The 26643-nt window shown below is 38.2% G+C and overlaps 2 protein-coding genes across 3 annotated transcripts in view; one reads left to right on the top strand and one right to left on the bottom strand.

Moving 5' to 3' along the window:
- LOC136832256 (lens fiber major intrinsic protein-like) overlaps window positions 1–8655 on the bottom strand; it is a 110165-nt gene extending 101510 nt beyond the window's left edge. For both annotated transcript variants that reach the window (XM_067093120.1, XM_067093121.1), the window contains exon 1: window positions 8523–8655. The gene's annotated coding sequence lies outside the window, so the exon portion shown is untranslated. The remainder of the gene's footprint in view (window positions 1–8522) is intronic.
- Window positions 8656–20286: 11631 nt separating this feature from the next.
- LOC136832258 (uncharacterized) lies at window positions 20287–25397 on the top strand. The gene is made up of 3 exons (XM_067093122.1): window positions 20287–20438; window positions 23892–24051; window positions 24445–25397. Exons 1-3 carry the CDS (start codon window positions 20415–20417, stop codon window positions 24732–24734), a joined length of 474 nt encoding a protein of 157 aa, XP_066949223.1. The 5' UTR covers window positions 20287–20414; the 3' UTR covers window positions 24735–25397.
- The last annotated feature ends 1246 nt before the right edge of the window (window positions 25398–26643 follow it).

Here is a 26643-nt window from a genome sequence, read left to right on the forward strand (position 1 = left end):
AAAGCTGGGATACAAATATAAATTAATAAACAAGACAGGATGAATCCCATTAACACTCGATGGACTTTCTGGATGAGAAATATGGAAGGACGTCTCAAGATGCACACACGTGTTACTGAATGACATCATTCGCGGAAATATTCCAGTGGTAGCCTAGTTTCAGGAAAACCGCAAGAACACAAGCGACTGTAACACAGACTACAAAAAACCCTGTAACACAGACTACAAAAAACCCTGTAGCACAGACTCGAACCTAATTATTTACGGTTCATAAACGAGGCTATCAGTCGAGAAACATGCCAAGCGCCATCCTGGGTCAAAGTATTTTTTAATTTAATTTATTATATTATAAAAATGGCACTTGGCATGTTTCTCGACTGAAAAGCTCAAATGTATTCTGATATACCTTGCTTCAGAGCATACTGAACAGTTCTCAAAAAGTATGTGTATTTTGTGAAGGAAGCGTCTCCTAATTATGGAAACAGGTATGATTTCTGTGAATTACAGTAATCGCAACAGTCGCAAATTAGGCCTTGAATTGAATAATTCAGGCCAAAAGCCAAGCACTGGAACCAATGAGGCCATTCAGCGCTGAAACAGAAACTGACAGTAAAAGTTTGAAGATGTAACAGGAGGAAAACCTCGCAGTTGCACTATGAATCAGTTGTTAGGAGAGGGTGGAAAGTAAGATGGAAGAAAAAAAATATGAAAGGAGGTACAGTGAAAGGAACGAAAGGGGTTGCAGCTAGGGGCTGAAGGGACGTTGCAAAGACCCTTAAGTAATGCCTACAGTGCATCGCATGAGGTGCACTGACGGCACTACCCCTCTACGGGGGTAAGCCTCTAAGCATACAATGCTAAATATGGACATCATTTAAACCATTCACTTCCAAAATGTGAGCAATTCTCTAACTTCCTCTGTATTTCCTGAACCATCTAGTGAGTCCACGCATACGAGGCGGCCTGGTAATCACTCTGAGAAAGGTCCTGTCAGACCGAGCTTCATTAGGGTATCCAAAAAGAGAGAGAATAAAGTGTCCCAGTGTCCGCTTGACGGCCTAAATTTCACGAATCAAATAAAAATGTTTGAAAAGTCGACAAAAGTATACAAGTTTCCATCCCAAATGAAATTCAAGATCCATGAGTCTAGCAACAGGTGAGAGAGTAGATGGGCACACATTCCACGTCCAGAGTCGGTGGAAAGGACGAATTGAAAAGAAAGAAAAAAGAAAGAAAAGGAAATAAAAACTCTGGGGAGGTTCGATCTGACAGTTACAAAGTTTCAGGTCAAAAAGACTTGGTATGGAGTACATGATTTTGGACGAGCCGAGCCTCGAGTACAGACAGACTCCCAATCTTGCGTAAAAACGCCCCATTCTCTGTACAGTGGATGAAACCAGCGACAGGGACTTGTTATGTTTACAATTTTAACTCGATTGCTCTGAGTACTTACCGCGTTTTGTTTTCCATTTACGCGTTAATTGGATAGGCGATAAAACTCCTTGTGGAGAACGGGGAGAGAGGATTCGACGGTAAACACAGTCACGAAAAATACAAGACGAGACCACTTTAAAGTAATGAAGATTGCGAATAGGCAATGAAGCAACGAAAATAAATCAGATGGAGAGGCTTCAGATAAGGGTTCTTAGTCTCGTATGTTCCTAAGCACCTTGATGTTGATTCGTTAAAAAAAATGGAGTATAGAATTTAGGCCAAAGGCCAAGCGCTGGGACCTATGAGGTCATTCATAGCTGAAAGGGAAATTGACAGTAAAGAACGTTTTAGGGCTGTAACAGAATGAAAACCCCGCAGTTGCACTATGAAACAATTGTTAGGAGGGTGGAAAGTAAGATGGAAGAAAGAGAATATGAACGGAGGTAGTAAAAGGAATGAAAGGGGTTGCAGCTAGGCGCTGAAGAGAGCTGCAAATAACCTTAAGTAATGCCTAAAATTGATTCTTTAGAAGACCCCTGATTAGGAAACATCTTAAAAGTACTGTAGACGTGGGATACAATGCCAAAATCTTGTCAGATACTGGGGCAGTCTCCCAGAAAAAAAAACTTTTATTATTATTATTCAGAAGATGAACTCTGTTAATATGAAACAAGCCCAAAGGAGACACTGACTTAAAGTTCAAGCTTTCAAAGAATATGGTGTTCATTAGGAAGAAGTAACAGAAGTTAATGCGAAATGCAGAAAGAGAAGATCACCTATTAAAAAAGACTAAAATCAATTCAACAAATTAATGAGTAAATGGAAAAAATGAAAGTAAATGATCAAAATACGGGGAGAATTGTATTAGGGTATTAATGCATTAAGTTAAGTATACCTTAGTTTAACAAGACCACTGAGCTGATTAACAGCTCTCCTAGGGCTGGCCCGAAGGATTAGACTTATTTTACGTGGCTAAGAACCTATTGGTTACCTAGCAACGGGACCTACAGCTTATTGTGGAATCCGAACCACATTATACCGAGAAATGAATTTATATTACCAGAAATAAATTCCTCTAATTCTTCATGCAATGCATTGCATCTTCGCTTGAACTTCCATATCAAAAATATATCAGACAAGTTTGTTGCATATACAGATGTCTGTTACAGACCTTTCAGATAATACATAGATAATATATAATAAATACTGTATACATATCCATATATACAAGGATTCCAGGTGAAGATATAGAATGGCATACAGCAGGGTTCATGAAACACGCCAAAAAGGCCATAATTTATTCACATGAGACGTTTCGCACACGGGCTATGTCCATCTTCAATCTGTATATATAACATAAGAATCGTTAAAATTTACAAAAAAATTTTTTAAAAAATTAAGAGAAAAAAATTGTTTACAAACATTAAAATGAATATAACTTCTAATGTGTATAGTAAAAAAAAAAAGGAACCAGTGCTCAACAAACCCCCCAAAGGCGAAGGAGAAGAACGAATGGCCAAGACCTGACACCAGCCTACGACTTCGGTTATGCGTTTCCGCTTCTCCTCTTTATCTAGCATAACTCAAGTCGTAGGCTGGTGTCAGGTGTTGGTCATTCGTTCTTCTCCTTCTCCTTTGGGTGGTTTGTTGAGCACTCGTTCCTTTTTTTTTACTATACACACTTTAAGTTATATTAATTTTAATGTTTGTAAATATTTTTTATCTGAACTTTTTTAAACATTTTTTTATTTTAACGATTTTTATGTTATATATGCAGATTGAAGATGCACATAGCACATGTGCGAAACGTCTCATATGAATAAATTATGGCCTTTTTGATGTGTTTTATGGACCCTGCTCTATGCCATTACACATACACACACACACACACACACACACACACACACACATATATATATATATATATATATATATATATATATATATATATATATATATATATATATATACTGTATATACAGTATATATAAATAAATATATACATTATATATATTTATATATATACTGTATATACAGTATATATATACTTATATATGCATGTATGTACTGTATATATATACCTTTACATTCACCGACTTACATTGCATTAGGTCTACAATTTATCTGTCAATAACGGGACGAGAGAAGAACTATGCCCATTACCAACATCACCTTCAACAGTATACCTTCAGTTAACAGAAGTGATCTATTTCAACAAATGTTTACTCTCAGATAAACAACAATTTTGCCGCAAATGAACGGTACCATCAATGAAGCCCTCATTATTTTTTGTGCCTCAACCCATACACACACACCTTCAAAGGTAAACAACACGGGAGGATGGGACAGGTCTTGAACAGGATGATAATGTGGCTACAAATAAACAGTAAGAAAAAAAATAGGAGAACCGTCAACGGCTTCACCTTACCTAATCTTTCTCAAAGTTGAAAGATATGACCGTATTGTATTATAACAGAGCACATACACTTTTCTAATTCTGAATAGGTTATTTAACCGAATGAAGGCCTTATTTGCAACTAATCAGATCATGATGATTGTCAAGATCATTGTATCTTTCGTAAGTAGAAAACTAGCTTTATTCACAAAAATCTTACAATAGCAAGAGTCACTAAAATGGTGAAGGGATCCACAGTAGCGTAAATGTAAATATATATTAGAATTGTAGTATATAGAAACGAGAGCTTTCGAGAAACTGCTCGACTCTCCTTCTCAAATGAGAAGAAACAGCAGGTTCTCGAAAGCTCTCCTTTGTATATATATTTCTAATATACATTGACATTTACACCGCTGGATTTCTTCACTGGCTTCATTCATAAGACTGCAAAACCTTTTTAATAATAAGCCTTAAAGCAAGACGTATCTACAATATCTAGAAAACCGAGATGATTGAGTTTGTCTTTATAAGGGCACTGTTACAGGAGAACCTTTCCTGGTACATTTGGCATCTTTTCGTCAGACTGCAAAAAGAAGCCTTCCGGGGGGAAAAAGTGATGTTCCACATATACATGCTATTGTGTTACCTGTTTAAAAAATACGCGTCACTTCGAGTTAACGCCGGTTTAGAAAAACCGGTGCGAAGTTTAGCAGCCAACTGACAAGAGGTAAAAAAAAAAAAAAATTTTTTAGTCTGTGTCCACTCAGTCTGACCTCCATAAATGTAATTTCAATATACTGTACATATACGAGTTTGATAACGCCAACTGACTAGTTTTATACCTAAAATAAAACATTTATAACTGAGTAATTAAAATAATTTGCAAGACTAAATCTCTCCCCTCCCTAACACACAGCAATTACGCTGATCTCAACACCAGTGTTGACGATTAAGAAGAGTAATTGCGTATACAAAGACAATACTAATTATTTCAACAGATACATTCAGTTCTCGTCATGCTTTATACATAATTTGCTGGTTATCAGACACGGGAATATTTCAAGGTACATATGTAACAATATATTATAAACTATTTTTCGTTTTTCTTAGCGAATATGGTGCATGCTTGGCTGGTTGATAAGAGATTAAACCAGCCTTACGCCCGCGCAAAGCCCTACACAATGGCTGCTCGTAGATGATTGTATCGTGTTAAGAGTAAATCTGAATAAGTAGTACCTAGAATCATACAGAACTGGGACGTATGAGACGGGAGTCAAACAATGGATAACCCAGCAACATCGTGGAAGAAATGATAGGAAAGAAACTACAGGAATATCATATACAAATCCTGGACACCACAGAAAACGGAAAAAAAGTAACAGTTGAAAACAGAGTTGACAATAACACAACCTACATGCGAGAAGCAGGCTCCCTCTGGGGATCACCACTTAGTAACACCAAATGCGACCTGTGATAGTCCTACTGAAGGTCTTCAACTACCCGAACCTGGGAGCCACTCTTGTGATGAAGAACAGAATCAACCCCAATGGACCCAAGGAATCAAGTATCACCTTTGTTTACAAATCGGTGTCAAGTAGAAGTAAACAAACCCTTCAGTATGAGCTGTGTAGGCCTAAAGAGGCAACTTCAAACCCATCATAACAAGAAGGTCAATCTTCGACATTTTGTGCACTTGCAATAAGAAGCCACTCTTAAATGACCTTATCACAAACACTGAAATTTTACACCAAGAGGATAACTGTGGGCAACTGATGACTGCCAAAGCCCAGAGCACTGCACTGCAGCAGCCTACAATGAATATCCAGGTACCCTCTGCCTACCTTCTCCCCTTCAGTGAAAGACTAAATTCCATTACAAGCCTCCCATTAACCAGTTTTGTGAAACTTTCCAGCAGATTACCGTTATCTATCTCAGCAAATCACATTTCTCTGTCAGCCTTGATTTCAAACCCGTAAAGTCTTACTGGCCTTTACATAAGGCTGTAGTTTCACTGTATGATTATCACTGTCCTCATGATAGCCTGAGTTAATAGCTGGAACAGCTATCAGCATAAGATAAATAAAGCAGCATATCTGCAACTTTTCCTCTGGCCTCGAGAATAAGAATAGAAAAAAGGAAACTGGAAGTGTGTTGTCTTGAAATAATAAGACGCCACAGGTGTATCAGTATTTGTCAGGAATACACACACATATGGTGTACATATATACATATATATATATATATATATATATATATATATATATATATATATATATATATAATATATATTTTATATATATATATATATATATATATATATACTGTATATATATATGTGTCTGTGTGTGTACGTATGAAAATGTGCGTGGACAGCAAGTTATGTTAAAACAACTACGTACGGAACTGTAAATACAAAAATATTGCTTAAACTCATGTTATTTATAAACAGCTCATTTAACAGAACAAAACACGTACTATGCTTACAGCTGACATGTATATTTGTTTGTATTTATACATATATATATCCAAAACACTTGAATATATTACACTGCAACATCAACAAATGTATAATAAAAAATATTCGTACAGTATTATTCAAACCCGTTTTACATTCTGTGTTGGGTAATATTTGCCAGAAATGTTTTTACCATCGAAATATAAAGAAAAATTCTGGCAGATAAAAATGTCTTCCGTTGTTACTCTCTACTTACGCCCCTAACCATAATGTCTTCATCTCTCAAAGGGACTTTTCCGAAAGTACTTTAACAGAGATAGTTACAGAACACAATAGTTGTAAAAGAGCAGAAAACTATCTAAAAATGTGAATTACATACCACTAATGCCTTAGCCTGCCTACTGATTAACTCATCCGCCCAACCACCCACACACGCACGTGAAATGATACCAAACAACACAAGGTAGCAGTGTTGGGCACATTCTATTCCATTCTTGTAACTCCATATTCTTTCTTACCGCTAATAACGAGTTTATGTCTCTATATGCTGACTGAAGTCATTTTGCGGAATTCTATCATCGTATAGAACCCTATGATATAGGCCTACTATCATAATACCAGTAAACTAGAAGCTTCATTTTAAATCGAGATGTTACTGCAGTTGTAAAAATTGTAGGCCTAGTTAAAGTATTAACTACACAATTCTGCCTAAACCTTACAACCATCGAGCAGAGACCTACCAAACTACCAGTAATGTGCAGGTTATTTTGAATCCAATTCTTTCATGGAAGTTTACTTAGGGGGTGCTTTGAGTGGCAAACTGTAATTAGACTAAAGGCTCTTTGCATCGACCTTTCAACCTTGCACTGCTTCCTGCACTTGTACCTTAATCGGACCCCTTTAGCCTCTTCTTCCTTACCTGTCCAACGTCTTTACCTTAATTTACTCCAATTTTCACCTCTGCTTCCTCTCCTATAAGAATAAACTCTTCAGGCGAGCCATACTTGGCTCTAGATATGATATAACTGTTCTTGTTATACTCATTTTCTCTTCCTAAGTGTCTGGGTTGGTTATGCCAGTCTAAATTTCTCTCTCCCTCCCTCTCGCATTATTCCTCTCGAATTTTTGTTTCTATTAGACATGCCCCCCATATCCTCTCTTCGTAACAATGCTCCAAACATTTGATGCTGCGTAAGTTATTGTTCTCTACTTGTCCAGTCTCTTAAAATTCTCTCATTGGTTAACTCTCTTCGTCTAAGTTGCACACAAAACTGCACACATCACTTGAGTTGCTGCTTCCAGGCTCTTTTCCATCATATAGCAAACGTCTATGTTTCACACAAATAAAACTGTTCAGGTGTTGAGGAACGATACAAAGACTTGACCCGGCTGTAGGCTATGCTATCTTATTAATGATTTTTTTTTAACTGATGAATAGAAAAAAGTCTGTAGGCCTTATACTGAGACTGCCACGAATCTTTTAAGCCTCAAACTATTACGAATCTTTTAAACCTCAAACTATTACGAATCTTTCAAGCCTCAAACTATTACGAATCTTTTAAACAAACTATAACCTGAAACTGACAGTAGTCTAGGCCTATGATTTATACATATATGTGTGCGTGTGTTGCAAGGTCCCTGGTTCGCTCCCTCATACCACCCACCAGTCATCCCAGCTATAAGTGGGTACAAGCGTCTGCTGGAGTCAAGAACAGGGCATGGACTGGCAACCTCATCCTTAAAGACTTACTGAGAAACCGGTAGGATGTATCCTTCTGGCGCCGCCCCTATATACATATACATACATGCATGTATACACAGACACAAACACACACACACATTATATATAATATTGTATGAGATGAGATTCTAATTTCGATAAACGCCTATATACAGTATTCCATGAATCTCTAGTAAGATTCGAAACGACTTTTTCGTTTAGTTCGGAATAATATTTTAAAAGATGTATGTTCACGTCTGAAAAATATCTATATCACGCATTAAAAAAAAAAAAAAACATGGTCGCGTACATGTAAAGAAGAACGTTTAATAAAAACAAACATTCAAGAGAATCGTCTTGGGCAGATTCATACTTCAAACGTGTACGCAAACATAAACTCGTCTAGGCAATTTTGCAATGCAATAAAACCTAGACCTACTGAGGTGCACAGAAACAAATCTGGAAAATTTCTCTTGCGTTAAAAAAAAAGAAAGAAAAATTTGCGTGGTTTTACTTACCAAACGTTTTGCAAAGGCCTACGGAAGCACCGACCTGCATTCACCTTCCACCGTAAAGTCCTGGAACACACTGACTGACTCGAGTCACTACTCGGCGAGTCGTCCCAGTCAGTCTCTTCTTCTTCTTCCCAACCGCCATCGGCAACAACAACCGCCACGGCCACTGGGGTCCAAGCCGAAGAACCCAGACACTCTCTCTCTCTCTCTCTCTCTCTCTCTCTCTCTCTCTCTCAATTGTCAGCTTAGTTTTTCTGTGATGGTGAAAATAATTGTCATATTTTACTCTCCATGTTTCCCTTCTGTTTTGGTTTGCAAAGTTTCTCACCTAATTGTGTTTTTATTAATGAATCTCGAGGTGTCTCTCTCTCTCTCTCCATAAATAGACTCTTCCTTCACTACGAAACGAGATTCTCACCAACTTTCTGACAAATGGAAACTCTCTCTCTCTCTCTCTCTCTCTCTCTCTCTCTCTCTCTCTCTCTCTCTCTCTTATCAGCTTAGTTTGAAAATAATTGCCATATTTTACTCTCCATGTTTCCCTTTTGCTTTTTCAAACCACAAAACTCTCGTTTAATTGTTTATTTATATCAACGAATCTGTGCTCTCCCTCTGCTTCTGTTCTCTCTCTCTCTCTCTCTCTGTTTTACTGTCCATGTTTCCTATTTCTTTCGTTTTTATAAAACTTCTCGTTTAATTGTGTACTCATACCTACAAATCTGATGCCTCTATGTTTCCATTGAGTGGCTCCTTTTAACAATGATTAACGTTCCTCGAATGCTTTCAGAGAATGTGCTTGAATCTTTAATTGTGATGAAAACCACATAACCATTAGAGGTAGAGAGAGGCTTCATTAATCTATGGATGATTGTCTCATTACTTCATAATGATGCCTAACTATCCTTTAGATCTAAATTAAGGACAGATTACAATAAGGATGATATTACCTTAATATATTATACACAAATGAAGAACCTTTAGGCCTAAGTGGGGATACTTAATCGATTAACTCTAACAGGTATAACGTTTAGATCCATTCTAAAAATGCATTCACTAAATTAATTGCTTAACTATATAGCTTCATACCATATTGTAGTCTCTAAATCGGAGATTTTATATTTTTTTCTGCATATTCAACTTCCCGTGGGCGACATAACCCGATTTTTTTTTTTTAAACTGAGATAAACAATTCCTTTGAGACCGATTCTTCTTCTTTTTTTCTTTTTTTGCCTGCGGGTCTGTTCTATATAGGGGCACTGGTATGACCTTTTCATTGATCCTCGTATAAAGGATAATTTTAATTTTAATTCATAAACAGGTGCAGGAGTTACCGGTGAATAATCAATGTTTCTATTCTCTCTCTCTCTCTCTCTCTCTTCTCTCTCTACAGACGTAAACCCAAGATTTATATGATTACAGTTTCCTTAAGAATGTTTTTTTTTTCAGATAGTGAGTATAATTTGTATACTATTCTTTCTAGATTTTATTTACTTGGATGGCAAAAGACTTAATTTTTGAACTAGACATTTTAGAAGCTGTCACTTAGTTACCAGTCTCGGGGTAACTGCTAATGGACCTCTCTGAATCAAGGGCGTTCTTCCTCCATTGAAAAATGTTTCATAAGTTATGTTGATACCTCAGAACATATCTTTGAGGTTTCCAACTCCAACAAATGTTACGTAACTTTAGTACTAATCTCGAATGAACGATCTTAGTTCCATCAACATAAAGAAACTCGTTCTCAGCCTAATGATTGTGTCATGCAAACTCGAGTTCTCGCAAGTAAAACTGAAATTTCGAATATCCGTGCTCGTGTAACATACCCTCTCGTGAGTTCTCGCTCGAGTTTCGTCACCTTTCGTGGATGTTGGTGATGCTCGTGAGTCTCTGTTCTTTTCACGAAATGTTCGTGCTCGAAATCTCGTGTGACGTAGCCTCCTTTCGCTGATGTTCGTGGTCGTGTGACACAACCAATCACGGATGTTCGTGCTCGTCTGTGCTTGACATCACCTTTCAAGATGTTTCTTTTCGTGTGATATCGCCTTTCAATGTTTCTTCTCTGTGACAACTTCAAGTCTTTACGAACATGCGTAGTGTAAGTTTTGCACCAACTCTAAATAAATATATGAAAAATTGTCACTTAGTGCAAAATATGTTGGCAGGACGCCAAAAGATTCCAGCAAACGCGCTGGTGCTGTGACAACACCTTTACTCGGCTGTGAAATTGAATGACAGCGTAATATACATGAAGACAGCAGCACTGAGGAAGTCGACTGGGCGATAGGATTAATAATGCAGACGGGATCAGACTCGCTGTGTTAAGCAATATCCATTATCAAAATGCTGGACGATGAGTCCAGTCTGGTCTGACGCTGATTGAATTTCCCCTCTGGTACGACTGGTGCGAGATGTAAAATGCAGAGATCGTTAAATGCGAGAATGGTAATATTTTGAGAACCGTGTAAGTTTTTTCTTTATTACTCTTGTAAATATCATGGTGTTGTTTTTCTTTTCAAACTCAGGAATGGTGCTCTGACGTGTGCATGAAGTAGCTGAGGGATCTGAAATGTGTGTGTGTTTCCGTATTATGTGCTGCGGCAATATGGCACCTCCTGTTTGTTAAGGAGTAAGTCAGGGAGAACAGCTCAAGGAACAATCATATTTCGAAACACTGATGTGTATTTAACATGCAAAAGTGCACATTTGGTTGTAGGTTGTAATATGTGCTTGCCCACAATGTGGACATACAGATTGTCTCAATACACACACACACTATATATATATATATATATATATATATATATATATATATATATATATATATGTATGTGTATATATATGTGTGTGTGTGTGTGTGTGTGTGTGTGTGTGTGTGTGTTTACTCACAGGCTTGTCCCTTGCGCTTGTATTGCTCAAGTGTTTACGAATATACAGATACACATTTGCTGCGCGAGAGTGTACACCTCACATTAAGTAAAAAAAAAAATGCAAGAACTCGCCATTATGAAGGGGGAAAAAAAACATCCAAGGTGTCAACCCTTTACCCTTTAGGAGAAAAGATTTCATTTGTCAGTCTTTCAGTTCTGGGGCTAATCTAGACCTATACCGTACCTGACCGTTCACGGGTGGGCATAAACAAGCAGCTTCCGTGCCCAGAGTCGGCCACTACCTATTCAATTACCTAACTCATCCAACACTGATGATACTTGCAAATCGAATGCAGGTTCCTAGACTCATGAGTAAGTTTTCTGACAACTTTTGTGATCTTGCTGCAGAACTACGTAAGTAGCTAATTTTCGTGAACTTTAACGAATATAATGTACTTTAACTTTACACCATCACAGGGCATCATATTTGTTAATTGTATAGAGTTTGTTGGCAAAAAAGATGACGAATAGTCATGTCGTGTGTCGCCGGCTTAAGCAACCAATTGTAGTTGCTGGCCGTCTTAGCGAATAGCGTTTGAAATCCACCATATTTCTAAAAATAGTTTTTGTGATTGTACTTCAGCTTCCGTAAAGGGAAGTAGCGGATGCATTTGAATGAAGATTTCCTTTTTTGTCATTACTCTAATTTTGTTCATTACAGAAATTAGAAAATGAAAGACAGATTGACTGATGATGCCACATTTAGCAGAGAAATGAAAGACTTATTGCTACAAACACACTCACACACACACACACACACACATAACACAAACATACACAGCTTAACAGGACCCACGTTGCCACTGAAGATAAAAGGTCACTCTAACACCGCAAAAAAAAAAAAAAAAAAAATGGGTCTAGGACAAACGGCTTGTCCTGAACCCAGATTTTAGCTTTAAGGGTTTCCACTCGGTTCTTCTTTTCACGTTCATCATTATCCCACATTTTTAGGTAAAAATAGAGGTAGGGAGCCATTCAAAGATTACGAGGGACGGGAGCAAACATCCCTCTTAACTCCCTGAGGACGAAGGATTCTTGTGAAGGAAGGATTCCTGTCAACACCGCCCTCCTGCCACCTCACAGAATCGATCGTGGAATCCAAGAGCAAACTTTGAGGAAGATGACCACGTGGCCATCGGTAACGAAATCCAGATTTGTGGATTCGATGGGACGACGCCCCACATTATTATTATTATTATTATTATTATTATTATTATTATTATTATTATTATACAGTACATGCACATCGTTGTTAAAATCTTATCATTATTATTCACCATACACCTTTCCCTTGTCAAAAGAAAGGGCTCCTGCCAGTGGTTTGGGATGGGGTTACTAGACCTATGCCGTTCCACAAGCCGGCTGCCACCAATCACAGTTGACTGACAACCAATTAGTTATATAATTCACTGCGTTGTTCAACGAGGAACAACTGGGACTGAATTACTATTATTATTGACAGAAACATAATCGCTGAGCATGGCAGAGAACCTCAACCCCTTTAACTCAAGACTTGAGTATTTTCCTGTAACCTCTGCCAAACCTGTAAACTGTATTGTATTTCAAGAATTACATGTCGCCTGTTCACTACACGATCGAAATATCCCCAGAGTTAGCAGTGAGACAATTAAATTTGGCCCAACACTGGCGGAGAATTCGGTATTCTGCTCCACTGGGCTAGACGCAAATTCTGCCAGAGAGGGGAGGCGGGTCTAGGTGAAAGAAAACGGAATGCAAAATAAACTGTTTAAAAGGGAAATTAAGAAGAAAATTTATTTCGGTTTTCTTTCTTTATTATATTTTATATGTATTATCTGTTCTTACTCTCTACGTTGCCAAAATAATGGTTAGACACCTATTCTTTCAACATCAATTCGGAGGTCCGCCTTCTTTGATTTAAAATTAAAAGAAATATAAGTAAAAGTACGAAATCTCTGATTTGTGTGCGCCTGTACTTAGTGGTGTTGAGTGCCTTTTTCATTGTTTGTTTATATTTGCTTACTTGCGTTGTGCCTTTTTTTCCATGCTTTGTATATGTGTATTTGCTCATTTGGGTGTTGCCACTACGTATTTGCTGTGCATATGTACTTGTTTGTCTATGCAATGTCCTTTATTATTTGCTTTGGAAGCACGTTTGTTTATTTGTTTAATGCCCCATTTTAAATGCTTTGTGCGTGGGAGCGTTTGCTAGATAACGGTGTCCCGTTTATGCTCGCTTTATAAGCGTTTGCTTTCGCTATGCCGTGCGTCCTTTTAAACCTGCTTTGTGTATGGGCGCTTTTACTAGCCTTTGTCCCTTTCACTTGCTTTGTGTGTGTGGCTGTACGCGTTTGTGTGGCGACGGTGGTAGAAGCGGTGGTGGAACCCACGGTCTAGGTATACACCTAGACCGTGGTGGGTGGGTGGGACCTTTGTCGACGTGACTGAAAACTCACTCTTTGTAATGTATCAAAATAAAAAAAACCGCGAATGAAATGAGGAACAAAGGACAAAGTTACGCAGCGATAGGTGAGGCGTCTGGAAACTTCGTTTACGTTTATGTATTGTCTGATGGCGGAGTCGAGGAGCGCGGGGGGTTTTGGGGGTGGGAACTGTTGTCAAGAGTTGCTTTATCAAAAAGGGTTGGATGCGACTACGAAACTTTCACTCGCTCTTCCGAGAGTGTATCGCGCTGGCGTGATGAAAGTGAAAATAGTTGTTGTGTAGTTCGACAACTGACGAGTGAAAAATAGCATACCTTGATAGAGAGACAGACAGACAGACAGACAAAGAAAACGAGAGATGCAGACAGCTAGAGGCACACTCAGACAGCCACAGAGAGAGAGAGAAAGAGAGGGAGAGAGACAGACAGACAGACAGAGAGACAAAGAACGAGAGAGGGACAGACAGGCCTAGACTGACAGACAGAGAGACAAAGAACGAGAGAGGGACAGACAGGCCTAGACTGACAAACAGAGAGACAAAGAACGAGAGAGGGACAGACAGGCCTAGACTGACTGACAGACAGAGAGACAAAGAACGAGAGAGGGACAGACAGGCCTAGACTGACAGACAGAGAGACAAAGAGAGAGGGACAGACAGACCTACAAAGAGAGAAAGAGAGAGAGAGAGAGAGAGACGGACAGACAGGCAGATATACAACCACAGAGAGAGAGACAGACAAAGAAAGAGAGACACAGACAGCCAGAGAGAGAGATACATACAGACAGACCGTTAGACAGCCAGAGAGAGAGAGAGAGAGAGAGAGAGAGAGAGAGAGAGAGAGAGAGAGAGGTTTAGGACAGAAGCGGAATTAGATGGGTTGGTGGCTAAGTGAATAACTTCCGATTAACTGAGCGACTGCAGGGCAAATCGCGAAAACAAAACCAACGTGAAAAAAGATAGAACCGATCAATAGACAGACAGACAGATTACAGAATGAAATGATAACTGCACATCTGACTCCAAAGTGAGAATCACACGCAGTGCAGTTTCCTACATGCATATAAGTACGTCAGTGAAATCATGTATAAAATAATTTCCTCAAACACAGGATCAAATTTTCATAAATGTAAGCGCCTTCGTGTACCTGTAGGACCTCCTGAGTGGACAAGTAGTCTATACGTGTTATAATAAACACAAGTATTTCCTCCGAGACAGAATTATCCAGGACAGGATTACGATTCCCGGGTCGCAAATTCCTGAGATGTATGCTAGTATTGCACCAACTTTTTTTTTTTTTTTTTTGCCATGCCCCTTGGTCAGGCTAGGTTAGGTTAGGTTGGGTTAGGTAGAGTAAGGCTGTACCCTATCAGTTATTTAGGTGTGGGAAACATAATGAGATTATTTTAAAGAAAATTCTATGGTTAATTTTTAAGATACGGCTTCCCGCTTTTTCAGGGAAAGGTCCCGTACTCGGAAGATGCTTCAGGGTTACCCTATAGATCATTTCTAAGCGTCCAATTGTCATTCCAGGATACACAGGATACAACTCTGGATACACGATGGGGCCTAAACGTACAAATTTTGGTAACGTTGTCCCGGAGACTCTAAACGAAACGAGGTGGAAATGGAAAAGGAGTATAAAACTTAGGCCAAAGGCCAAAGGCTGGGACCTGTGAAGTCATTCATTAAGAAGCAATCGTTAAGAGAGAGTGGAACGTAAGACGGAAAAAATAGAATATGAACGGAGGTGCAGTAAAAGAAATGAAAGGGGTTGCAGCTAGGGACCGAAGGGACACGCTGCAGAGGACCTAAACCATGCCTACAGTGCACCGCGTGAGGTGCCCTGACGGCATTACCTACCTACGGGGGAACGACGCAAGGTTGTTTTCTGTTTAATCTTAGAGGACTTTGGGTGCTTAATTATTATTATTATTATTATATTATTATTATTATTATTATTATTATTATTATTATTACTCAGAAGATGAGCCCTATTCATGTGGAACAAGCCCACCTAAGGGGCCACTGACTTGAAATTCAGGTTTCCAAAGAATATCAAGGTGTTCATCAGGAAGAATTAAGAGGGGGTAAAGAGAAATACAGAAAAAAGAGATCTCATTAAAAAAGAAAAAGTAAATTAGAAGAAGTAAGAGAAGATAAAGAGAAATACAGAAAGAAGAGATCTCATTAAAAAGAAAAAAAAAAATAAATTAAGAAATTGCTAAATAGGTAAAATTGCATCAAACACAAGAATAGTCTGAGGGATAGTAATGCATTGCATCTTCGCTTGAACTTCTGAAGTTCCAATCGCTCGAGCGTGAATGCAAGGAAGAGGAGAATTCCGGTGGTAATGGGTCACAATGAGGCTCGGGAAGCCAACAGGGGGAAGAACGAATTCACGGTCTCTGTGTCGTTCGAGTAATCTATATAATGTTTCTATAACTGGCTAAGAAGTCTAATGAGAAAATATGTCAATTTTCGTTTTTTATTATTATTGCATATCTATTATCAAATCAAATATTTCTTAAATTATTATTATGATTATTATTATTATTATTATTATTATTATTATCATTTTATATAAATATATATAGTATTTATTACTGGGCATTCTATTTTGCGGAAGCTTGCTCTGTAATTTAATGACCTTTCCACATAAATATTAGTCACTTTGGAATGAAATCAAGAATATGTTACTTCTTTTATCTTTAAACAATTATCAGATAATGCAGAGAGAAAGTGAGAAAAAAGACAAAAAGAAGAATATTAAGGAAACTGAAACAAAGTTTTTAAAAAATTCCTAGCCCAAAATAGTAATGTTTTAAACGGACGAGAATTAGTAAATAATTTCTTTTGATCTGCGCCGCCAAAACTTTGTTGTATTCCGGGTTTCAATTAAAAACTTGCATTTGCTTGATAAAGCAAACACCATTTGCTCCAAATGCCTTCCTCAAATTGTTTTTCCTTCAAACGCGGCGGTAACATAAGTGGACGCACTGGAAATCTGATTAAATGTTATTTTTTAATTCAATATCCGCCATTTTATGTAAACTTATGTAGATAAATTTAAATTTAGAAAAGGATATTTGGGACCTCATGGAGTAGAATTACCAAAGATTACTCCACTACAAAAAAAAAAAGTAAAAAATGCGCTGAAGTTCTTCGGCGCAATCGAGTTTTCTGTACAGCGTATAATCAAGGGCACCGAAAATAGATCTATCTTTCGGTGGTCTTGGTATAATGCTGTATGAGCCGCGACCCATGAAACTTTAACAACTGCCCGGTGGTGGCCTTTCCTATATCGTTGCCAGAAGCACGATTATGGCTAACTTTGACCTTAAATAAAATAAAAACTACTGAGGCTAGCGGACTGCAATTTGGTATGTTTGATGATTGGAGGGTGGATGATCAACATGCCAATTTGCAGCCCTCTAGCCTCAGTAGTTTTTAAGATCTGAAGGTGGACAGAAAAAGTGCGGACAGAAAAAAGTGCCATCAGAATAAAGTACGGACGGACAGACAAAGCCGGCACAATAGTTTTCTTTTACAGAAAACTAAAAATAGGCAGAAAGAGGCATAAAAGTTAATGGCATTATGAAGTAATAGAAAGTTTGCAATCTCTGTTGATTAGGCAGAGTCCTGAAGTCCACACCAAGCCTCTCACACCCCTTGATACCTTACCACACTTTTGGGGAGCCTTTAGACAAGGGCTCGTGCCGGCATAAGCACCTTCAATCTAAACCAACCCAAAATGCATATTTGCGATACTCATTAAATTATATCCGTTGGAAAGTAAAAATGAGATGCTGTCACCCAATTTCCCCTCTACAGTATATTACAATATTAATAAAATTCTTTCTATAAGTTTTTTAATTAGGTAAGTCTCCTGTTTAGGAGCATGCACTCTCGCGCGCGCGCATACACACACGCACACACACACACACACACACACACGGAACTCTTTATATAAGTTTTCTAATTAAATAGTTCTTTTGCTTGCATATCCTTCCCTCCTCTCTCTCTCTCTCTCTCTCTCTCTCTCTCTCTCTCCCTCTCTCTCTCTCTCTCTCTCTTCTGCTTGTGTATCCTCTCTGTCTCTCTCTTCTGCCTGTGTATCCTTTCTTCTCTCTCTCTCTTTCTGTCTGTCTGTCTGTCTGTCTCTCTCTCTCTCTCTCTCTCTCTCTCTCTCTTCCGCTTGTTTATCCTTTCGCCTCTCTCTCTCTTCCGCTTGTGTATCCTCTCTCTCTGTCTCTCTTCCGCTTGTGTATCCTCTCTCTCTGTCTCTCTTCTGCTTGTGTATCCTTTCTCCTCTCTCTCTCTCTCTTCTGCTTGTGTATCCTCTCTGTCTGTCTGTCTCTCTCTCTTCGGCTTGTGTATCCTTTCTTCTCTCTCTCTCTCTCTCTCTCTTCTGCTTGTGTATCCTTTCTCTCTCTCTCTCTCTCTCTTCTGCTTGTGTCCTTTCTTCTCTCTCTCTCTCTCTCTTCTGCTTGTGTATCCTCTCTGTCTGTCTGTCTCTCTCTCTCTTCTGCTTGTGTATCCTTTCCTCTCCCTCTCTCTCTCTCTCTTCGAAATTCCATTGTACCTCGGAAGGAACGGGCACCGTTTTATGACCTTCCGATATGCAAATTCCATTGTAGTTACCTTTAGCTTTCATCTCCGTCGCTTTTATGATACGTAACATGGACTGGGCGACTTAGGATCTTCTGTGAATTAATTTCTCCATTCCACGAAAGTGCTTCGCCTTCTTCTTTTACGTCTAACTACACTCATAGTTCGCGCTGGTGAACTCTTATACACATTTTCATCCTGAAATGTCAGCTTTTAATTGTTGCGTCGAGAACGGCCATGTCCACTCAGAAATTGTATAAATAATAATCGCAATTCATCACAAGTTTTTAGCTACCGTCATATTGTTTTAATTTTTGTTGTTCTTCCCGCCTGCATTGGATATGAACAAAGAGAGATAAATAGAAAGATAGATAAATAGAAAAAGAAAAAGGTGGATATGTTTTTAAATTAAAACTTGATTAATTAGAAGTTAAAATACTTTGTTCATGGACATTATACACACACACACACCATGTATATATATATATATATATATATATATATATATATATATATATATATATATATATATATATACTTGTATATACAGTATATATATAGTGTGTGTGTGTGTATGTATTTATGGATATGTATGTGTAGGTATGTGTGTGCGTACGGAAAAAGAATGTGAATTGCTTATTACTCCAGTCATAATGTAACTTCATCTTTCCTCTGTGGAGTACAACACATGTGCAAACATTGTTGCTATTTTCTCGCATACAATTTACATTGTCTAAGATAAAATATAAGTAATAATTGATAGACTTAAACAAGGATAAAAGAAATAGGAATATTTAGTTTTAGATCGAGGAACTAAGAATCACAACTCACATGAGACACTATGAGCTACCAGTATAAACTAGAAATTAGACGCACCAAACCAAACGGTGCATGAGTTGTGTGCTAGAGTAGAAACTAGAAGCTAAAAAATATCTGTAACAATACGCACCACTCTGGCCATGCGCTAGGCTCACAGTCCACCAATCTGTATGTGGTTAGACTGGGGGATATCCTACCAGTATTTGGTTGGAGGATGAGGGGGAGGTGGTACGGTGTCCCACCGGGGAAAGGATCGTTTGACAGAGTAGGGAAGAGGCTACGGGGAGGCGGATGTGGGTGGGTCCAGGGGATCCCCGTGATCCCAAAATTCAACAAGGGATGAGACACGGGTTTGCTGTTGTCCACTTTACGTTCAATTGTTCCCCGGACGGACTATACAGCTGGAAATAAAGAAATACACAATGGCAGATGAGGCAGTGTCAACAGTCAGTCTGTTTACCCCATATATAAAAGCCGATTGCCGGTGGGTTTTCTGGTGACGTCATAATGCATAAACTGTATCCTTGCTTGCCGGTGAAGGAAGAGAAAAGAAAAATACGTTATTCATCTGGAAAAAATGTGGAAGGTCTGCTACTTGCCAGTGTAGGATTAAAGATGTATCATTTGCCTTGCATAAAAGCCCAGATTTTAAAAATAAAATAAAATAAAGTGATGTACTTATAGAATACACTATTTATCCCATGGGAAAAAGTGAGTCTTATGAAAAGAAGTGAGCAAATAAAAAGTAATTTCGGTAAATCTCACATTCAGCCCTAACTAAATATACACCTATGCAACACCAAAATAAATCCAAATTTACTCACTAATGTCAATAGCTATACTAAGTAAAAAAAACTGAAAATTAAATAAAAAGATCATTTTGTTAAAGCCGCTTGAAGACGCTGGCAAGTAAAACAGGGGACTTTGGCTCCGGTAAGCAGCTTGCGTCTAGAAAAGCTCTGAGCACACACGGCCGTCAAAGGCGGCGGATATATATATGGGAAGGTCCTCGTGACAGGACGCAGCATTCGAGAGACTGACCTCATCCAGGATACGCCACATATAGCTGCCGCTTCCATAGGAAATTCTTTACGGAGGGCTAGAGAACTCGGTTCAAATGCGGTGTGTTTTGTTCGTCATGGTGAGTTTTCTACTGTTCTGTGCCTAAGAAAAATTAGACGCAAGGAAGCAAAGGTCTCTTTGCTCCACTGCTTTTAATTTTTATTTTCTGTGTTGTGCCACTTTCTGGTATTTTGCGTGTGTCTACCCATGTGTATGTGCGTGTGTGTTATTTGTTCCTTAGACTTCTATGTATTATTATACCTACTCTTTCTGATGTTCTCTTTGTCTGGCTGTCTAAAGGTAGTTCATTTTTTTTGTGTCAATATTGCATGCTTTCTCCATGTTTTGCCTCTCTCTCTCTCTCTCTCTCTCTCTCTCTCTCTCTCTATGTCATTTAGTACGTTCATGTCTTGTTAATCGAAAGCCCGTATGATAAAAAAAACCGCGCTGGCAGACAAAGACCAATACTTCATCAAACATCTAACCAAAAAAACAACAAAAGAGACCACAAACAACAATTGCATTCCTGCTCTTGAGTTAAAAGAAACGTCTAATTAATCCTTTCCAATTCTTGCAACTCTGAATATTAAGAGGAAGAAGGTAAATTTCACCAGTCTTTTTCAAGATAGACCCCACAAGACTAAAAGTCATTTTTCGCTGTTTTAAGTTTTTGAGTTGACTTGTTGTTCATTTTCTTTAACCTTTTTATTAATCTAGGCCTTCTATTGTGGCTGCAAGTTGACGGATCTTTTTTGGTTTGTTTTATGTAATACTTGCACACTATGGTTACTAATGACAATGACATCCAAGTTTATCAGTTGAACTGATTTTATACATGGTCTTTCCCGTTCTTCTTACTCCTCTCTTCCCTTCAAAGCTAATATTTGCTAAAAGCTGGCCGATGTAAAGCACAAAACATCATTTAAAAGATCGGGCCCTCAAAACTTTTTTCATGTAGGTCTCATTAGAATCTCATTTAACCCACCGAGGACATTACCTTGCACTTCGCTTCTATTCCTTGTTTTGATTCAAATCTTCTAGAACCACGAGTTTATTGTTTTACATTTCTATTTAACACAACTCAGCATCTCTTCATTTGCATCTTTATTACTTTCGTGACCTAACATTTTATATGAAGAGCACTATGGAGGAAAATCAATGCTCTAGTATAGGACTAGCCTTGCGGAAGGAAGAGAAGGCTGTGGGGTAATGAATGGTGCTAAGGGACGGCAGACTCGCAACTTGAGAAATGAAAGATCACGGAAACATGCAGAGAATCCCAAAGCCTGACAGGAAAGGGAAAGAAAAAATCGACTTTTGTTTAAGAGGGTCTGGTTAGATGGATTTCGCCTTAACTGAGAAGGGAAAACTGAAGGGAGATAAAGTTGGAGAAGTTCAGTATTTCTCTGGCTAACCAGACTTATACTTTGAGAATCGTAAAAGCCTTTTACATGAAAAGAGCAGGTTGTTCTATCCTACTCGTTTCCTTTTTGTTATACTTCGTTAATTCTAACCTCTTTAGTACTACTCTGTAATGGTTCATGGTTCCTAAGCGCTCACTCCACAAACACAGTTGCGGGCACCCTACACTGTTCGTGTAGGTGCAGCGCTATTTAACTTGAAACAGTTTTACTTTATAGCTTTTCTCTTTCATATTGTTATTAAATTATGCAAACTGATGTCTCTCTCTTCTTTAACCTTTTGGCTTCTTCAGGGTTCTCATTGCTTCCCAACATCAGTCTCCCAAGGTTAGGTTTCAGTAGTGCTTTGTTTTCAAAATAAAGCGCGGGAGTTTAATGTAAACCCCTCCTCTTTCTATCCGGTTCTCGGGGTCGGCATGATGGGTGGAAGACCCCAGGCTTTACCACCTAATTTTAAGCATGGAAGTTTGGGATGAAGTTGCAGACCCCACGACTAGGAAGGGAAACTGGTCAATAATTACCTCCTCTGAACAGAATGAGGGTAGATTTTAGAAGGTGGAAGAAGGAAGATAAAATGTATAAATGTATCTTCTTCTCTAGTTGTAGCTTACATTGGTGCTATAATTGCTTAGAATGGTGCCATAATTGCTCATGCACGCACAAATATACTGATATGCAAGTGCATGCATATATGTATGATTTCATTTGTGCATATACACTGTGTATGTGTGTATATATAATGCCAAAGCCTGTATTTGACACAAATTTATGAAGTTTTTAAAGGCATGGTCTAAAATTTAATCATACCCTTCTCTTTTATCCAAATTCCTATAATTCTCCTGTTCCTTTAGCCTTTAACTTCTGCCATAATTCTCTTCGTAGTAGATTGCTCATAAACCTAATTGCTTGTTGTAAGGTTATTATGTTATCAGATTCGTTTTCAGCAGACGTCAGCGGTCTGATCAGTCGAGTAATGAGAGTGCGGTGTTGTGGGGAAAAAAATTGTGGCCCGGGGTTATTCTAATTGACTGCTGCCTCCCTACGGGGGAGAAATGAATCATTACTACGCCTTTGTTCGTGGTTTTTGAAAGCACATGAACGTGCGCTTAGCTCTCTCTCTCTCTCTATATATATATATATATTTAACAGTATGCTATAAAGATAAAGGCCCATAACAACGCTATTAGTATACACGCTGCAACTATATATTTCAGATACATCCAGAATACAGTATATGGTTGCAACTTTTATATATAGTCTTTTTATGGGCCTTTAATCCTAATATCTTATATATATATATATATATATATATATATATATATATATATATATATATATATATATATATATATATAATATATTATATATATTATAAATATACATATACAGATAATTGATTTATACATATATATGTAATTTTCATTTTCATATATATAAGTATAATGATTTTTCTTCACCATTCACTTTGTCCCCTTAGAAAGAGTGGTTCGCTCTAAAGCTTTTTAACCTTCTAGTTCTCATCAAGTCTTTTTTGAGGATGAGGTTGCTAGCCCCATGCTCTTCTTCACCCAGGCTTCGACCCACCACCGCCAACTAATCACCAAGTACTTAAATTACTCCTAAGCCAACCCGGGCAAAATGAACCTTCAGAATACACGCACATGTATAATGTGTATGCATATATGTATGGCAGTTAGGAAGAGACTATTTCAGCGAATGTCTATGTCACTATACCAGCTGGTCCGCTGGTATAGTGATCAGTGTCGTGGAAAGCCACTCAGATGTCTCGGGTTCGCGTCCTCCCCAGGGCGATGAAAGATCCCTGATCAGTTACTGCTGTAGTGTGGGGTCTGCGCTAGGAGGTTGAAGCCAACATTCTTTGGAAGCTTGAATTTCAAGTCAATGGCTCCTGTTTGCTTGTTCCATGTGGATAGGTTTCACCTACTGAGACAACAACAACAATAATAATAATAATAATAATAATAATAATAATAATAATAATAATAATAATAATAATAATAATAATAATAATGTATGTCATTGTATTCACATCTGTATCTATTAACGCTACGTAACATCCGCTGACCCCTTGTTGACCCGCCTTCTTCCAGGTGATGGGCGTAGTGGGCGTCGTGAGGTCTCGATACGCCCCCACCAGAGACCACTCCAAGGACTGGCTGTCACTCATCAACGGACAACAGCAGCTCAGAGACGCCAGGATCATCTACAGCATCCTGAACGAGGATCCGGATTTCTTCCTGAATAAGCGAGGTCAGTTCGAGTTTTAGTTTTTGTAAAATAAAAGTTATTGAGATGGTTTTTTTTTTTTTGTCTGTCTGTTGACCCTCAGATTTTAAAAACTGCTGAGGCTAGAGGGCTGCAAATTGTTATGTTGATCGTCCACCCTCCAATCATGGACATACCATGAGGTCTCCTGTTCACTGCCTGAATAATAATGAAAGTAAAACATAGGCATTTTCCCTTTGTGTCAGCTAGTTTAGTGTCAGACTGGTAATGATTGTAATACATCCAAAAGCTGGAGTCACAATAGAACGCAGTCAGACAATCCTCAAAAGATAAAGTAAGAATTTAGGATATGATGAAGGAAGAATCCGAAAATTTCACTCGACCTAATCATATTTACCCCTTCTTTCTCTCTTCCAGAGCACCAGGGCTTCGACAGCAGCGAAAAGGATTTCGACGGCTTCCAGCATCCGTTCTACTACGTCAGCCACCAGAAACAGCAGCAAGAAGTGGAGCAGCCAAGAGGGCCCTTCGTCTTCAGCCGACTGGGAGGAGGCGGACCCGTCGACCCAAGCAAAGCCGTCTTAGTAGACCTTCCTTTCAGACATCGTCGATTGGGAGATGACGTTTCCGAGGACCTTATCATCCCTGACGGAGGCCTCGTTCCCCACGAATCAGCCCCAGAAGCCCTCCCTTCCCAATCGAGCTAAATGATCGCATACGCTTCCTCCGCCACTCAGTGACGCCATTTCAAGAGTCACTTTAACATCCCAGACAACGACGTTTGAGTAAATAATTACAAAGGTGGGGGGGTGTCTCAGTTGTGTCTCGAAGGGATATAGCCTAAGTCTATAACCTGCATGGCATCTGCTCCACTACAGTCCACCTTTCAGAAACTGAAAATAACAAGGGAAAACCGAGAAACACTACAGCTCACCAGGCACACTAAAATCCACCTCACAGAATAGAAAAACACTGCAAAAACTATTCCCTCCCTCTCTTTCAGAAACGAAACTACGTTATTATGCTCAGCTTCAATATATACATGCCCCTCGGATTTTTTGTATAGATCTCCTTTGCGACTCGGTTTGCAGAGCACGGAAATACCCGAAGCCAAAGAACAGCGTTTGCCGAGTAATATCACATAGGACACGAAGATCGTGGGAACGCAAATAAGATGAAAAGCGAGGCCACGCAAACAGCAATATTCATTGTGTTTACCCAGACTTCTTCTTCCAGGGTGGTCGGAATCTGAAGTTTGCTTTCCTTTTAAAATGATAAATCTCCTGTATTATCATTATCATTATTTTAAGTAAGAGGAAAGGGAAGAGAACAGCACCATTGACGATATAAATAAATGTATGATTTATTCACATTTCATTTCTTCTCATCCTATGTCATACCAACTAAATGCTCATTATTTAAGCTTATTGTTGTTTAAAGGGAGCCGTTCAGAAATGAATTGATCTAGACAACTATTATTATCATTATTATTATTATTATTATTATTATTATTATTATTATTATTATTATTATTAAAGAGTACACGTACATGAAGCCTATTTGCTATATAATGCTCTGTAATTTACTTAGCACTGTACATTGAAATGGACGGGGATGGTAGTGATTATTATTATTATTATTATTCAAAATGTACACAGGCTTCTAAGTAATAAGTAAAAAAATATTTTTTGCGAAGCAAGCTTTCACGGAATAAATTTCCCATACGAATGAAAGACAAAACCAAAAGAAAAGAAAAACAGAAATTTATCCATACCATGAAAAATGGTGGGTAAATATTTATAGAGCTAATTGATAACCTTATAAGGATCTTGCTCTAATATTTCTTCGGACAAGTTGGGCCTTGACAAAATAGACGGCTCGGCTATAGTTACTTATTATTATTATTATTATTATTATTATTATTATTATTATTATTATTATTATTAAATAAAATTAGCGAACATACCTATGGTATAGGCCTAACAGGCAAGTCACCAAAGATCAGATGGCTATATATGAACAATAAGAAAATACAGAGAGGAATATAACAAATGAATAACGCTATAAATCGACCAAAAAAGTAAAAGCATTATATGCACGCATAGAAATACACATACATGAAAACTAAGACATTGGTGCAAGACTTAGTAGCATAATCTGTTGCTTCTTCGAGCTAAGTGTAAATATCTGCAGCCAATTTCACTGAAGCTGATCGTGACTGGCAGAAGCTCACGCTCTCATAAACCACCCACCAATAAGAAGCAAGATTAAAGATTCAGTAATAACGGCCGACGATATTTACTGTCAGCTTAAAAAATATAGTGTTAGGGTATTTGTAATACTAGGCATGGAGAAATGTGTATATTAGAAGGGTACTATTTCAATAAAAAAAAGAGGCAGAAGTTGACTAATGTATTTGACAAAGGATGGTAATATTTGATCAGCTGATGCACAAATTAATTATAAAACAATCTAATTAGTCTCCCAATTGTTAGGGTAATTGGTAATTAGATCGGGTTTTGTCAACGCATCAAAGTTACCCAAGCAGCCAACTTGTTGCAAACTCTCATTGCAATGAGAGTATGTATGGAGGTACGTATGTATAAGTATGTGGGC

This window comes from Macrobrachium rosenbergii, chromosome 49 (assembly GCF_040412425.1).
Source record: "Macrobrachium rosenbergii isolate ZJJX-2024 chromosome 49, ASM4041242v1, whole genome shotgun sequence".
NCBI classification, from domain to species: Eukaryota; Metazoa; Arthropoda; class Malacostraca; order Decapoda; family Palaemonidae; genus Macrobrachium; species Macrobrachium rosenbergii.